At 40.7% G+C, this 17,081-nt stretch overlaps 1 protein-coding gene across 1 annotated transcript in view; it reads left to right on the plus strand.

Annotated features, from left to right (window-relative positions):
- HERC1 (HECT and RLD domain containing E3 ubiquitin protein ligase family member 1) overlaps positions 1 to 17,081 on the plus strand; it is a 93,206-nt gene that overhangs the window by 6,580 nt on the left and 69,545 nt on the right. The window contains exons 2-10 of the mRNA XM_029963143.1: positions 8,534 to 9,489; positions 10,673 to 10,768; positions 11,046 to 11,240; positions 12,712 to 13,023; positions 13,687 to 13,783; positions 15,210 to 15,353; positions 15,901 to 16,028; positions 16,513 to 16,657; positions 16,751 to 16,922. Coding sequence (XP_029819003.1) covers positions 8,560 to 9,489; positions 10,673 to 10,768; positions 11,046 to 11,240; positions 12,712 to 13,023; positions 13,687 to 13,783; positions 15,210 to 15,353; positions 15,901 to 16,028; positions 16,513 to 16,657; positions 16,751 to 16,922 — 2,219 coding nt within the window. The 5' untranslated portion in view covers positions 8,534 to 8,559. The remainder of the gene's footprint in view (positions 1 to 8,533; positions 9,490 to 10,672; positions 10,769 to 11,045; positions 11,241 to 12,711; positions 13,024 to 13,686; positions 13,784 to 15,209; positions 15,354 to 15,900; positions 16,029 to 16,512; positions 16,658 to 16,750; positions 16,923 to 17,081) is intronic.

Here is a 17,081-nt window from a genome sequence, read left to right on the forward strand (position 1 = left end):
GAGGTCCCTTCCAACCCAGCTGATTCTGTGATTCTGTGCCTCTGTGATTGTGTGCCTGTGTGACATCCCAACAGTGAACAGAGCTCAGGGGTGAGAGTTTCACAACCAGCCCTTTGCATGTTCCTCAGTTTTGCAGTTTCCTGCCTTCGATTTGAGTGCACAGCCTCAGAGCTCCTTGTGTGACAAGCTTTTGTAATCAGGTTCCCAGCAGATAACTGTAAGTCAGCCTCTCACAAAGGCTGCTGGAGTTGCTAATTGCAGAGAGGGAGAGCTTGTGTGGTTTATCTTTCCTCCAAGAAAACTTGGGATTTTTAGGACATGTAATGTTTACAGCTTTATAGGTGCTGTTTTTCAAGAGCTTTGCAGAAAAGAAAGCTTTCAGCTGGTTTTGTAGCAGTTCTTAAGAGCCTGAGCACTTGGCTTGTGTCGGACTAATTGGGTTTGTGTGTACTTGGTTTCTGCTGCAGTCAGATTAAGCTAAAGAAAAACGTGGTAATATGTGGCTTTGCTAAATTCTGTCCTTGTTAATACCTTCAGTGTGTGTGCTAGAGGCACTAATGTAAGAAAATATATTTTCTCCATACTGGCTGAAGATACTGTGTATCATTTTATGCATTTTTATGTGTTTGAAAATCTCCGTGGACTGTGAAAAATCCTGCCTAAAGACTAGTTTAAAATACATTCTGCTTGTTTGCTGTGTCCATTTGACAACACTTTATGTGAGATCACTTTTGCTTTTTAGCCCTGTATTACAGTGTTAACTTCTTTGGACCTTTTACATAGGGAAGAAAGCATAATGTTGTAAAATAACAATTAGGCAGGAAGATTCAGGTACATACAAGCAATGGGAAAGATTTAGTTACATTTCTGAAGTGATGGTTCAATTTTTCCTTTCAGCAGCTTGGGCAGCAGTTGTACCTTCTTCCTTATATTATGGGCTTATATTATTATTCCTGGAATAGCAGTGATTTGGAAATGAGGTAGAACCACTGTATTGGAGATGATGCTGGTTTAAAAAAAAAAAAAATAAAAAAGGCCCTAAAATCAGCTCCTCCCTTCCCCACATTTGGGTGGTTTTTGGCTGTTGATGAGTGTGTGTGCTAAGGCCTGAAAAAGCAACTCATGTTGTGGGGAGGCTGTGCTGTTACACTCCTGCTTTTTAAATAGTAAGATAACATTCCTGCCTTCCACTTCTTAAGGATCTTTTGTACAACCTTCTTTCAAGCAAAACAAAAACCTCTCTATTTTTTCTTGTCTTGACTTTCACAGTTAAATCTCTTCTTGCAGGAACTAAGAGTTACCTCTTTGGAGTTGCCTGGAGCTGTTCCTTCTCTCCCCCTTCCTCCCCAGAAGGAGCTGCAGTGGGATGGGGATGTAGCCACACTGTGCAGCCTCTGTCCATGCCCACCTTTCCCTAATCCATCCCAGCAATCTCTCTCTTAGATCTCCACCTGGAGCCTTCTCAGGAGTTTTTTTAGTGCAAACCCCAGGAGGGAGCTTCCTGTTTACTTATATTGTGAGAAGTCTGTCAGCTGCATGCAGGCCCTTCTTGGGTGACAAATTCAAGTCTCTCCCATAATTTCCAAGCTGACATGGAAAGGGAAGACTGTGGAAATTCCTTCAGGGAAGCTGTGTGTTCATTCTGTCCAGGACCTGTCTTTCCTGCTCAGCTCAGAAACAGGACCTTTATAACCTTACAAGCTTTGACCTTCAATCCCATGCTGAAGTCCTTTTTAAATTACTATTGTTTTCCTCTGCCCTTGGAATACAGGAGTATTTGCAGCAGTTTCCAAATTCCCAAGTCCTGTGGCTGTGTTGGAGTTGAGGCACCTCTTACTAACCTGTTTAACCATGTTTTTTCCCCCTTAGTGAGTTCTTATTTTTGCATTTTAAATGATCAAAGCTGTCCCACTTACCTCAAAGTGAGAAGACCTAAAAGCTTCCTGGTTTCTTGAAGCTGTAGTAAAAATCTGGAAAAAAAAACATAAAAAAGTGTTTTTAGAAATTTGACAGTCTGAGCCAAACAGGTGGATTTATGAGAATTCTTTAGGGTTTGCTTTGTTCCCTTTCTAGAAAAGTCTTTTTCTGTAGCTCATGTAGGAGATGGTGGTAAGTGGCTGGAAAACTTACTGGTACTTTTCAGTCCCATTTTACCTTTTGTAAGGCACATTGTATAAATACAAAAATACATTTTGAATAATTTTCCCTATAATTTCCCTTTGATCTTTTGATGTTTTGCAAGAATCGTTCTACTTTGGAAAATAACTTGCACAAAGATTACTTGTACTTCAGGCACATATAGGGGAAATACTGAGATATTTCTAGTATATAATATAAATATATATATTTATGTATATATAAAAAAATACTGGAACATTTGTAGTGGAATACCCATTTTATTATGTTTCCTAGTCAGTTGGGCATCAGTGATGCAGTCAGTGATTTGGTATTGTGTATATAAAATAAACAAGCTGGGTTTAATTGCAAGATCAAGTTCCTCTTTCTGTTTCCGAGTTTAAATTGCTGTGGTGACAGAGGGAAGAAAGGAACAGTATTTATAGTTTCTCTCTTCGTAATTTATTTCTGTTTCAATGGAAATAACTTGTACATGTAGTTAGATGCATCTCCAGTCTCTTTTGTTCTAATTGGAGATACAAGAATGGTTCTATTTCCCTAGAAAATAGACAGTTTTTCTCATCAAATGCTCTGACTGGCCTATTTTATTAGTGATATAAACTTAATTGAAAGCTCTTATGCTCAGTGGTCTGTTGTATTTAATGATGACTTGCAACAGGCCTTTCCCATCTTAATACATGTGATTTATTAGTTATTGTAGACAAGCTAACACCTCAAAAATGAGTATTTTAAGTGACCTGTAAGAATTAAATGGCGGTTTCAGGCTGAATTAATTCCTATTTAAGAAAACCCAAACTCTTTAATAACACAGAATATTTTAATTTCTTTAAAATTACTTGCTAGGCCACTGAAGGCTGCACACTCTGCCTGAAATATGACAACTTTCCTCTTTCCCCCTGTATTTTAACTGAAAAGGGAAGATCTTAAGTGCATCAATTATTATGGATGTTTACTCTGTGTTGCTGACAAACATTTGCAGGCTCTTGGGTTTGCCTTTATTTTTTCTTAGGTGCAGCAAACACACTCTAACCCAAAACCTCTTAAAAACCATCACCTTACTAAACAGATGAACAGAAATATATGGATAAAGGGGTGATGAAATTTGTTGTGAACTTCCATTCTTTCTGAGTCCTTGGCTGTGTGCAAATGGGTGCTAACCATGTAATTACTGTGATTTCAGAATGATTAGAATTGCTTGTAATTTGATTTCTTTGAATTTGAAGTGCAGCCCGTTGCCTCTCTTTTATGCTGACAAGTTATTCAAGATCTGAAGACTCGATTCTGACTTTAGGATTTGACAATGGCAGGGGCAGTTTGTATGGTTGGGGGGGGTGTTTGTTCCCATAATGGAGCAAACACAGGATCTGAAACCTGGGAGATGCAGCTTTGGAAGTTGCAAGGCCACCTTTGGGTGCATTTGGAGTGATGGACTGAGAAAAGGAAAAGAACCTTTGTCTTGCTGCTGGTGATTTCCACGGTTTTATAACATAGGGAGAGAGCTCTCCTAAGCATATTGTCTTCTGTAATTTAAGTGTTCTGCTCTCCTCACAGCTCAGGAAAAAGCCTTCCTTGCTTATGTTCCTCAGTTTTCAGGTTTCATTGTAAAGTTCTTTTTTCACATTCCCTCTCATCCGATGGAGGAGCCAAACCAGCTGTTGTGTCCCCATGAAGCCATGGGTGACTCACAGCTCTCCTTGTCCTACGGCTGGCAAACACTCCAGTGCAGGGCTGCTGGATCTGAGCCTGTTCCAGCTCACCTGTGGCCCTGGCTGTGCCCTGAGCTCTCCCCCAGCGTGTTCCTCACCTTCAGCAGTGCTTTCCAGGAGGGTGCTGGGCAAGTGCCTTTCCCTGCATGCCCTGGTTGGCAGCAGTTCTTCCCTGCTGGAAGTGCCTGGAGTGTCAGTAGGTTTCTGAATCTTCCTCCCAGCACTTGGTAATGAAAACCACTTTCTTGACAGCCATTAAGCTGGGTGAGGAATACTCCAATTCTTCTGTTCAAGTAACCTTTCTGAGGAATGCACCTGACCTTTGTTCTTGCCCTGGGTTTTGCTGGAGGTACTTTGATGCCTTATCTTTACTTCCTTTCATGCTGCTTCTTTACTCCTGGTGTAACAAAGTGTCCTTGGCTATACTTGATTGGTGTTTTCACTTATTAAATGTACTCCTGAATGTTTTTTTTCCCTCACAGCCCACTCTCAGGCAGAGGTTGTGTAGGGTGGTGTCTAATTCATAACAAAGAACTGGGAATTCTGAGTTAGCAAAGAAGCCCTGAAGGCTGGCTCAGTTACCTTTAGATTTACTGTGGTGCAGCTTAAGTTGCTCCCACTGCTATTTTGAAATAAAAATTCAGCATCCAGGATACATAACTTGGGTTTTAGGGTTTGATGTGTATGTTTTCTCCTAACTGTTCCCTAGAGTAACCTTTGGAAATAGGTGTTAAATTTGGTGACACTGTGTTGTGATCCTTGTTCAGCTGTGAGTTTTGAGTCCCATTTTAGCTGACTTACCAATCAGCAACAGTAACAAGTGTGGACATTTACTCCCCCAAAATAGCCATTTCCTCAACAGGAACTGTGCTTCTAAAAGATATGACAAATGAGTTGTGATGCACATTCTCACAGTTTACTTTTTTTTTGGTTGGTTGGTTGGTTTTTTATTTCTGTGGAGCAGGAGGAGAAAGGAAGTGATAAGGGAAGGAGAACTGTCCTCTTTTGGTGAATAGATTTTTCTCCACCTGCTGCTGGGCAGATACATTTTTATATGAAGTAGGAACAATTTCTTTAATAACTGCAGATTAAAAATGTTATGTATCTAGAAATTATGCAGTAGGTGATGTTCAAGGCATCATCTTGATTACATTGTAGCTTTTTTGTTCCAGTGAGAGCTTTTCACTTGGAGGATTGGGAGGTTTACTACCTGTGAAAATGACAGTAGAATAAGTTATTTATAGAATAAATTATTTTCTCTAACTGGAGCCCAAAATATGAAAATATAAACACATAACAAAATGTGATAGGGCTGTTTTTTAAGAAGGAATGATTGTTGCTTGCCATTGTTACCTGGCTTCTGCTTCACTTCAGTGATGTGCAGTTGCTACTCTTGTGCTCCAGGCAGAGCCAGGGAGAATCCACATTTGTATGCAAAGTTCTCAGGGTTCCCAGCAGTGTCTGGTCAAAGCCTGATACTGTCACATGGAGCTGGGTGGTATTTTCAGGATGGACCAACAGATTTCTTCTTAAAGTTGCAGTAGGAGAGCAGGTCACCCCTAAGAGCTCAGATCAAGCTTCAGGCTCTATTTTTAGAGGTGCATACCAGGGGAAAAGGAGAAAATCTCTCAGCTTTCAGGAAAAGGAGCAGTATCTGCATCTCTGAGGTACAGGAGTTTTGAAGTTCCTGAGGGAAGAGTAGCTGGTGAAGCAAAGCATAAAGGCCATGAATGAGTCTTTATTCAGGGAACTTCTCATGTAGCTTCATCCCCATGTTTTACCTCTTGAGAAGGGGTGAACTTGGTCACACAAGACCCCCAGGGAGTTTGAAATTAGATCAAATAGGGTTCAGACTAGAAAGGAACACAGAGCTCTCCTTCAGGGAGGTATATTATTTTTGATGAAGTTGTGATACAGTGGAACTTAAAGGGTCAAAGAACAGCAAGTGGTCATTCAGAACCCATGTAACCCATGGTTAATGATTATAAAGCAGGAGTTAAACAAATCTGGCTTGTACAATAGGAGGTAAAGCATTTGTGGGTTACTTTAAATAACACTTCTTTTTTAAAGGAGCAGTTTGAAAACACTCTTTCATTCTGGAAAAGCCTTCCTGCATTTTAAGCTATGAACTGCCTTGCCCAAATTTACAGGTGACATCAAGAATCCTGTTGAAGAAACTGGAGTTCTAAATGCTGCCAGCATTAAAATTAATAACTCAAGTGTCTCTTTGGGAGCAGAGTGTTCTTTGGATGTATTAATTTTTAAAAATTTTCTCAGACATAGACTTAGAAAAACCCTGGACTCAACTAGTGATCAGTCTGTGTTCTTGTACGTGAGATATTTTCCAAACTCGGTGGATGTTTCTGGAATTATGATCCTTTATCTGTGTAAAATACCAGAAGGTGAGGGCAGGATCACCCAGTGTATAATTCAGTGCAGACATAAATCATCATAATTCTGAGATATGCTCATCAACCCTGCACCTCTGTAGTTCTTGAGATCTAAATCTTGAATTGCCTTGTCTGTTAAAGGTGTTCATGTGTACTTTTCAAATAATAACCAGGTAACCTATAGCTGTGGTTTAAAAGATTAAAGGGCAATTAGTTACCTTTGTGACTCTCAACTATTGAAAAATAGGGAAAAAATCACTTTGTGCTCTTGATGCAGATTACTTAGGATTTATTTTTGTGATATGAATCTTTTCAGAGAAGATTTTTTTCTTAGCCTGAAATATATGTTTTCCTGGTAGAATGACAGCTTAAGACTAGAGAATTCCTCTGTGTCGTGTATCAGAATTTATTCCATTTTGTATTCCATTTTATTTGTATTCCATTTTATTTGTATTCCATTTCAAAAGGGTTTACTATTTCCATTAGAGACTTAGTACAGAGGTGCCTCTATACTTTTTGCTGTCACTGTTTTACCAACTTATTCGTGAAAATATTACGTTGTTCTCAAGATAGAGAAGATCTCTCAGAACTTAAATAAAAGCTAACTTGACTTTTCCCCCATTTTACTTCCAAATTTTATCTTCACAGCATATGGTTCTTCAGTAAACTGAATTTTTAGAAGTAGTTAATTACAATATCATTTGCTTAAAAAAGGCTGAAATCTTTTGAATATACAAGATGCCCTTCTGATGTTTTTTTTTATGAACAGCTCACACTTTCCATTTTGATTAGAATGGTTTAGAGGTTTGTGGTGACTGTGGAACCACCAGGCCACGTGCACATTTCCATACTGTCCATGCCATGTGTCCATGGGATGTTGTCCTGAAGGAGGCAGAGAACATGACCTCCTTTTCCAGCACTATGTTCTCCCTTCTGGAGTGATCGAAGAGGACTTACTGCCTTGTTCAACTTGAAAGTTGGTGCACTCAGATTAACTTTCAAAAGGGTTTGATATTCTGTAATTAAAGTGTGACTTTTCCATCTCTTGATTTATTTTAGGTTTTGAATTTTAAACCAGTGAACAAAAAGTGCAATCCTGGCTAATCAATTGTAAACCTTGAAAATACTTGTCACCTAGAAGTTAAATTACAGGTGATTTAATAGCAAAGCACTCAAGTGTCGTAGATGGAGTTTGAGACCTCCTGTGTAGAGCTCTTCAGCCTCTCTCCAGGGAATAACAAGGGAAAAAGGGATCTATCCATTCAGCTACAGTTGGCTTGAGTTCACACAGTGCAAAGGTCAGAAGGGTTGTATTCCAGGAGCTGGTACTGGCCAAAAAAAACCTGTGTGGTGTGTGGTGAGGAATTCCCATTTTCACCGTAGGATTCCCAGGAATTTTGTAGTCATTTCATCATAATGTTTCATTGATTTTGATTTATAAACTGTCATGATTTATAATGAATTGGGGTTTTTTTCCTGAAATTTTCAACAGGAAAGAAAAAATATATCCAATTCCTTGATGTCTTTGATTTGAAGGAACGTCATAAGCTGTCAGGTTGGTTTGGCAAGCAGTTTGACCCTTCCTGGTAAACCAGTGTTGCTTCATTATTAAGTGCTCTCCTACATCCCACATTACATTCATGTAATGTGATCCATAATTTTTGATGCTGTAGATTTACTTGTCAGTAGTTGTGTTGTGCATTTGGCTCTGGGGAGCCTGTTCTCTGAGTGAATAGCACTGACAGACTGTGCCACTGGAGCAGTCCAGCCATCTGTCCTGGTTGCCATTAACACTGACGTGGGTTTTAAGGAGATGTCTTCAGAAAGGGGAAAGAGTGGCTTGTGACAGGAGCACTTAAAATGTGTTTGACAGGTGGAGCCCTTAGCTATAGCCTGAATTAGTAATGTTGTTTATTGTGACATGGTTATTGTAACTCTGGTACTCTATTCACTTGTGTATCATTTTGTGGGTTTTTTTTAAGTCTTTGTCCTCCATTTTGCTGTCTCTGAAGACAAGATTGTTTTTTTCAGTTGTATTTCCATTGAAGCATAGCAAAGTTAAGCTTTGTGTGAATGTTTGCCTCTATATGGGTTTAGAAAATGCAGACTTCCACTAAAATTCTTACATCACCTTATGGAAGTTGCACAAACACGTGGGTAAAATGGGGAAACCTTGGTCATTCTTGGTGACTGATCTTTTGGTGCTTACTTTCTGCAGGGATTATTAGGATTTGTCCTGCTGTGAGCAGTAAGATCTGTAGATGATGTTGCCCACCTGTTGACAGTTGTTTCCATCCTCAGGACTAATGGCAAAGGAGTGACCCAGCATGGCAGCTATGGTCCCACCAGTGAAGCTGAAATGGCTTGAACATCTCAACAGCTCTTGGATCACCGAAGACAGTGAATCTATTGCCACAAGGGAGGGAGTGTCTGTCTTGTACGCTAAGTTAGTGAGCAATAAAGAAGTAGTGCCATTGCCCCAGCAGGTTCTGTGCCTCAAAGGACCTCAGTTACCAGATTTTGAGCGGGAATCTCTCTCTAGTGATGAACAGGACCACTACCTGGATGCCCTTCTTAGCAGCCAGCTGGCTCTGGCAAAGATGGTGTGCTCAGACTCTCCGTTTGCCGGAGCGCTGCGGAAGCGTCTCCTGGTGCTGCAGCGCGTCTTCTATGCACTTTCTAACAAATACCACGACAAGGGGAAGGTGAAGCAGCAGCAGCACTCCCCAGAGAGCAGCTCTGGCTCCACAGACGTGCACTCGGTCAGCGAGCGGCCGCGGTCGAGCACAGACGCGCTCATCGAGATGGGGGTCCGGACTGGGCTCAGCCTGCTCTTCGCCCTGCTCAGGCAGAGCTGGATGATGCCGGCGGCGGGGCCCGGCCTCAGCCTCTGCAACGACGTCATCCACACTGCCATCGAGGTGGTCAGCTCCCTGCCACCCTTGTCTCTAGCCAATGAAAGCAAGATTCCACCCATGGGTTTGGACTGCTTGTCACAAGTCACGACGTTTCTCAAAGGAGTCACAATCCCGAACTCTGGGGCGGATACGTTAGGTCGTAGATTAGCTTCGGAGCTGCTGCTTGGTCTGGCTGCCCAGCGAGGTGCCTTGAGATACCTTCTGGAGTGGATAGAGATGGCTTTGGGTGCCTCAGCTGTGGTGAACACCATGGAGAAAAGCAAGCTGCTGCAAAGTCCAGAGGGGATGATCAGCTTTGATTGCTTCATGAGCATATTGACACAGATGCGACGGTCTCTGGTAGGCACAGACCAGCTTTGGCTTGTCTGCATTGCAGTGTGCTTGCATTCTTAACTAAATAGTTCCTCAAGACTGAAAGCCAGTTTGCTCAATGTGTTTTAAAAAAGGTTTTTTTTGTGAATTTTTCCCCTCAGTATTTCCTTTGTTGCCCATCAGCTCTTTTCCCCCCTTCCTGCTGACCCATTTCCTCATAGGTAAAGATGGAACAGCAAAGCAGCCCCTGTGTTGTCACTTTAGTCATTGTGCTTTAACTTCAGGGAAAGAATCAAGGACATACTTGATCCACTTGCACTTGTACATTGAAATGCATAGCAAAAAAGTTACAAAGTATGGAACTGTTTTTCTGGCTCGAAATTCACAGTTTTGCCGTACACCTCGTTTCCTGTTCAGTTCTTTTTATTGGACATTCCTGCTCCCCACTTCACTTGGACCTCTGCTTATACATCTTGGGGATGTTCAGCATTTTTGCTGCTGCTCAGAAATTAATTTGATAAGAAAATGTGCTGAATTGGAAGTGTGGCACACTGTTGTATGTGTTGAGTACTTCTGGTCCTAGATGAATGTTCATTCCAAAGCTATGAAATTGTGGCACAGTGTGCAATCAGAAGCTGTGGCAAACTTCTGCCTCATATGCTCAGACTGAAACAGAGAATGACTTTCCCTCAAGTTGGTCATTCTTTTCTCCTCAGGCTTGTATTGCTCGTTAATAAACATGATTTTTAAAATCTAAAAAATGTTTAAGAATGGGGACCATGAGAAGAGCATGACAGTGGCAGTATCTGAATTTGATTGTATGTCCTGATGAGCAACTTTGTTTGTGGTTGGTTTTAGGCTAGATATGAAATTAGAGTCCAAAAGATGCATAAAGATAAAATTAATTATGATTAGTCATTTTTAAATAATTATCACTTTACTCACAAATAACATGCATTTCAGAACAAAACAGTATTAGGAGAAATTAACTCCGAACACAGATATTTTCACAAAACAAATCAGTAAGAATGTTTAAGTAGCCCTTCTGACATCTTTGTTTTCCTGAAGTGTGTGCAGATGTCACAGCTCAGGAAAAGGGGGTGTACTTATGCTTATAACAAAGAGCCCAAATCCCTGATGTGTTTTGCACAGGTGCCCTGTTGCTGTCTGGGAGTATGTTTGTCACAATAACAGCATTTGAATGTTGTAGGGCTCGTCTGCTGACCGGAGTCAATGGAGGGAGCCAACCAGGACATCCGATGGCTTGTGCTCCCTGTATGAGGCAGCTCTGTGTTTATTTGAAGAGGTATGTCTTGGAAAAAAGCATGTAAGGTGATGGTATTTTCCTTCCCCCTCACTCGTGGGGTCGGTGTGAACGTGGGGTGCAGCCCACTCTTGGCTGAGTTACTCTGGAGTAGAAGAAGGGACAAAAACCTGTGGAAAACTAAGATGTAACGAAACAAAGTCACTTGGGCAAGCTCATGATGTGGTGATGGGGATTTGTATTGAGGGGGGGCAGTTAAATGTGCATTAAACATTGTGACTGTGGGGCAAGAAACATCAAGTGCTGCTTGTTTTCACAGGTGTGTCGAATGGCTTCAGACTATTCCAGGACATGTGCCAGCCCTGACAGCATCCAGACTGGGGATGCTCCCATTGTGTCTGAGACCTGTGAGGTGTATGTTTGGGGCAGTAACAGCAGTCATCAGCTGGTGGAAGGCACTCAGGAGAAAATACTTCAACCCAAGCTCGCTCCAAGTTTTTCTGATGCACAGACAGTAAGTGACATTTCTGGTGGTACATCATGTGACATTCAGCAGCTTCACAGCTACAGTGTGAAATTGAGAAATGGGGCTTTATTTCTGAGTGTCAGCTTGTAATGAAGGTCTGATGCTCAGAGCTGATCACACAAGTTATTGGACTGAAAGTATCTCATTGCTTTTATTGATACTTGGAAGAAACATTTTGTTTTGTTTTTACTGACACACACAGATAAATATCCATGTAACAAGAACGACTGCATTACCTAACTTGGTCGACAGATACAAGTTTGTTTGCCTGGAGTGTTTTTTTTTGGTGGTGTTTCTTTGGTTTTGGTTTGGATTTTTTTACTGTTGCTTAAAAGGTGTCTTAACTATTCAATCTTCTTTTCTTTTGGTGGTTTTCACACCAAGGTTGCCCAGTTTAAAAGTCCAGACTGGGCTAACTGCTGACACAGCAACCTTAATTAGCTCTCTGAAAATGAGTGTACATGGTCTTCTGCTCCCAGTCACAGATTCTGCCATTGCAACTGAGCACTTTTGTTGATGCATGGCACAGGATATAATAGTTTGCTTTTCTGTTACTACATTGACTTTGCAGTGTTGACTCAAGTAAAAGCACTTTTTGGTCACTAGACAATTCAGGTGCCTTTTCTGCAGTTGTTTCTATTGACGTCACTGATATATTTGATGTGCCAGTGGACTGCAGGGCTGGGCATCATAAAGAAGTTTATGCATTCAGAAAACTTCCAAAACACTCATACATGAGAGTGGAATGTGAATGAGTGGGTTACTCTTTTATTAATACAGTATGCACCTCTCTAACATATTTATGTGATTTTTTTTTTTCCACTGAGATAAAGATTTTTTTCTTTAGCTTTCTAGCTAAAACAACTGATAATTGTTAATTAATCAAACAATTGATAATTGTTTTAGGGTTGTCTGGATGTTAATTCCCAGTAAATAGGGCTGTGGCTGTTTTATATGTGCCTTTATGCTTCAGATTTGAACCTGCTTGGCACTTAAAGATTCTTGTAGCAAATTATTGCTGGGTTAGTTGATTTGCTGTTGGGTCATTCGTCAGCTGAGCTCTGACTTTCCAATAGAGGCAAGTTCTTATTCTCTTAAAAACTTTTAGTCTTATTTCTTTGATGTTTATGTCGTTAAAATGTTTAGTGTCAAATGAGAATGGAGTTTTAGCATTTGGCTTATTTCTGTAATGTTATCACTTGGTACTGGTTAAAATTAAGCCAGACCTACAGTGCTGTATCAAGCTGTTACTTTTTGGTTTTGCTCTTGACAAATTCAGATTTCCCTCTGTGACTTTTGGAAATCTGAATGCAGCCCGATGTTTTTACATTATGTTGTATGGAAAGGTCATATAAAGAAACCTGACATACTGTTAAAAAAATACAAGCTTCTAGACCTGTATGTGAATTTTGCATTTATCTGATCTCTGTGTTTCACTATTTTAACCTTTTCTTTGTAGATTGAAGCTGGACAATACTGTACCTTTGTCATTTCTACGGATGGTTCTGTCAGAGCCTGTGGGAAAGGCAGTTATGGGAGACTTGGACTGGGTGACTCCAATAATCAGTCCACACTGAAAAAACTGACTTTTGAGCCTCATAGGTCTATTAAAAAGGTGTCATCTTCAAAAGGATCCGATGGCCACACTTTAGCATTTACAACAGAAGGGGAAGTCTTCAGCTGGGGTGATGGTGACTATGGAAAACTGGGACATGGAAATAGTTCAACTCAGAAATATCCCAAACTTATTCAGGGTCCCCTGCAAGGAAAGGTATGTTTGGTACAGTAGAACACCTATTTTTGTTCTGTTCAGTTGTGATGTTGTGTAAAATATGAAATATATAGAATCTTAAGAAGAAGTTGTGTGTTTTTCTAGACCTCTGTAAGCTGGGTCTGCTTTCAGCAAAACACTAGAACTTGTGGTTGCCTCCAGCTTGTGATGTGGACAATGGCATTGTCAGGAAACCTTCTCATAGTCTTAGGAGTAAAACATTCCAGGAAGGAGAGAGTTGCTTTTGGTACTGCAACATCAGGACTTTGACTTACAGCTCCTTAGTGGCTTCATTTGGAAAGTGATTCTGTGTTGTCTTACAGGGCCTTCTTCTCCCTGTCTGTCTGTGTTTTGACCAGTGTTCTAAACATCCACTGATGCTTCTTTTTTCTCCTCTCAGACCAGGATATCATCATGTTAAAGCTGCCTGATAAATAAATCAGTAGCAGTTTTATATAGAAACTTGCCTTTTTATGTATTTATTTCTACTAACCAAATAAGGAATAGGAAAGATTGCAGAGGTTCACTTGTGTGTGGATTTGATCCACATGAATGAACAAGTTAATTTGCATAGACTGCTTCTGAAGCTTGACTCTCAGAAGCTTTCAGACTTCCTGTTTGGTTTGTGTAAAAACTGAATCTTTCTTTTTGCCTGTGCTGCAGGTGGTTGTCTGTGTGTCAGCAGGATACAGGCACAGTGCTGCTGTCACAGAGGATGGAGAGCTCTATACCTGGGGAGAGGGAGACTTTGGGAGACTGGGTAAGTTTAACACTTCAGGGGATGCTTTTGGAAGAATGTCTGTGTCTGGTAATGATTGTGTACATTTATTTGCCTCGTTCTCTAACTGTCCACTCTAAATGCACATCCACACATAATGCAGGTGTGTGCATATAGGTGACTAGTGCAGAGACTCTTAAAAGCTTTTAATGCAGTTAATTTTACAAAGAATTTGTTAAAAATATTTTTAATTTCAGGAGAGGTTGCTTTTATTCATAAGTCTACATATGATTGCTAATGCTACTGAAATGTAAACAGTAGACATTTTAAACAAACTGGAATTCTAGTGTGGTGGGAGGATAGTTCTTTGAACAGTCAGGAATACCTGACTAATAGTATCAAGGGTCTCATTTTAATAATCAGCACACTTTACACTGTTTGCCAGATTGGCTTAATGTCCTTTTACCTTAATGCATCTTAAAAATGCAATTTAACTGAAACAAAAAGCCAGTGTTACTGTTTGCTGCAAGTTGCTGTGTCTGTCTGGTCACCTTTGCTGTACAGCTGCTGTGCCTGGTGGGAAACACCTTCTCCAGCAGGTTCAGTTGAACCAGCAGGTTTTGCATAGAGAAATTGCTTCAGGTTGGGCAAGTTGCTTCAAGTTTAGTTCCTTTCTGTTGTCTTTGCTCTGAATGTGACCATCACCAAGTATAGAGGGGTGAGAGCTAGTAAATGACGGGGCAGAAGACGAGGACAGTGTTTTACAGCTTAAATTGTCACAGTTTTCCAGGGTAATCACTGGAGGTGCTGAGCCTCTCCTTGCTGGGAGAAAAGAACACTGGGTTAGAGGTTTAGCTTACAACTTTGGTGGGAAATGTGGAAATATTCTCCTTGAGAATATTTCTCCTTGACGTGGAGTTCTGATGTGCTTTGGGGGTCTTGGAGTGTGCAATGGTGAGTTCCAGTGCGCAGCTCAAAGGTGACATTTAGTGCATTGTTCATATTTAATCAGTTTTGGATGGACTGTTCTTTTCCCCCTCTTCTCCATTTTTCTTCCATATCTGCAGAATTTCTGCAGTTTCTTAGAGATGAAACATTTTCTGGAACAGGAGATATTGTAATGTCTGGTTTCTGCAGAAAGGCCCAGCTGGGGCTGTGACTGCTCAGGAGACCTGCTGCCCACTGTTAGGATGTATAGCTGCCTAATCAACTGCTATTAAAGGCACTTGTACTAGTAATTCCTTATTTCTTTTTTTTCAGCAAGCTAGAAAATGGCCCTAGGATTCAGTGGCACCTTTACCACAGGTGGCTTCCAAACCTGTCTATGAATCTTTCCACAAAGTGGGCAGAAATTGTCGTTTGTGATGAGCACAGAACACATGGGATTTGCAGAATCTTTATGATTGCAAAAGATAAATAGAACTTAAAGGTTCACAAAAGGCAAACACGTGTTGCTTTTTTTCCATAGGTCACGGTGACAGCAACAGCCGCAACATTCCAACTCTGGTAAAAGATATCAGCAATGTGGGAGAGGTCTCCTGTGGCAGTTCACACACCATAGCTCTGTCCAAAGATGGGAGAACAGTGTGGTCGTTTGGAGGAGGAGACAATGGTAGGTAAAAGTACCATTTTGGTGGGAATTTTGTGTTATTCCGTCTGCCTCAGAGTTTCAGTGCTCCTTGGATTTTGGTTCTGGTTTTTGTTTGGTAGCTGTACAAGAAAAGGGTTCTTATAACATCTGAATACAATATTTGAAGTTTGTCTGCAAGATTATGGAGTTTAAAAAGGATTATGGGAGGGGAGGAGTTTCACAGAGCAGAAAGCTCAGTGAATGCATGAACAATTCAAATGAAAACCCTGTGCTGATAACTTTGAAATAAATTCCCTGGTGATATGACAGTAGCTATTCACATCCTAGAAACTGTTGCATTTTAACTGCCTGGGATTAATATTTCAATTTTAAAATAAACTGTCACGAATATATATTTCCTTGAGACTGTAATTGAAAGAGAATAGGTTTTGTAAAAATTGTAACAGGTTTTAATTTTAAAAATCCACTCTGACGTTTTTGGTTATCCAAAAAGAATTCTTTGTGGGGTACTTCTAATTGTTATTTATCCATGGAAAATACCTTGCAGTTGTGTTTCCTCCTTTTGTAGGCAAACTTGGTCATGGTGATACAAACAGGGTATATAAACCTAAAGTTATAGAAGCCTTGCAAGGAATGTTTATTCGAAAAGTTTGTGCTGGGAGCCAGTCTTCACTTGCCTTGACATCAACGGGGCAGGTAGGCAAAAATCAGTTTTCACTCCAAATATGAGAGTTGGTGGAGATGCTGTGGGTTCACATTACTTCAGCTTTTATTGCTTTGACTGTTGAGAAAATGTTCAATTAGTACTTAAATAACAGTGAAGTTCTTGGTTAGAGATTGAGGTTTCTACTGTGCTGGAGTAATTCAAAATGTGCTGAAGAGTCATGTGAAAATACACTTTTTCAAGATCCTTGCTTAGCCAGAGAAAATGTGTTATTTTTAGGTTAATAAAAATAACCAGTGTAAAAATCAAATTGGATCCAGGACACAAAAAGCAGCGAAATCCTTGTAATTCTTAATGCATGAACCAACTCAGGTGATTAGGTGATTGAATAGGGTTTTTTTTTAAAATGTATGTGTATTTTAGAACATAGGCGTTACCCAAAGTTTTATTTCTGATCTGAAAAGCTCAGGAGGTGTCGGAGGTGAACGTTGGGGTGGTTGTGTTGCTTTGCTCCAGGTGTACGCGTGGGGCTGCGGGGCCTGCCTGGGCTGCGGCTCCTCCGAGGCCACTGCTCTCAGACCCAAACTCATCGAGGAGCTGGCTGCCACAAGGATAGTGGACATTTCCATTGGGGACAGTCACTGCTTGGCACTTTCTCATGGTAAGAACAACAAGGTGTAAGATACATCGTCCTCCTCTCGATCCAAAGCGGTTGGATCTCAGGTTTTGGTTTCTACTCTGTTTGCGTTTATAGATAATGAAGTTTATGCTTGGGGTAACAATTCAATGGGACAGTGTGGTCAGGGAAACTCCACTGGTCCCATCACCAAACCGAAGAAAGTAAGTGGTTTAGATGGAGTTGCAATCCAACAAATCTCAGCAGGAACATCCCACAGCCTTGCCTGGACAGCTCTTCCAAGGGACAGGTAACGATGACACTGGGGACAGGTATCATTTGCTTTTTATACAAGTCCACTTTGGGATACATTTAACTACTCCCTGAAGGTGTTAACCACACCATGTGTTTCAAGTATTATGCTTGTAATGTTTTGGGCTGGAGAGTCTTCCTTCCTCTCCTCTCCTCT

The sequence above is a fragment of the Manacus vitellinus genome, unplaced genomic scaffold, assembly GCF_001715985.3.
Source record: "Manacus vitellinus isolate BGI_N305 unplaced genomic scaffold, ASM171598v3 scaffold_53_pilon, whole genome shotgun sequence".
Taxonomy (NCBI): Eukaryota; Metazoa; Chordata; class Aves; order Passeriformes; family Pipridae; genus Manacus; species Manacus vitellinus.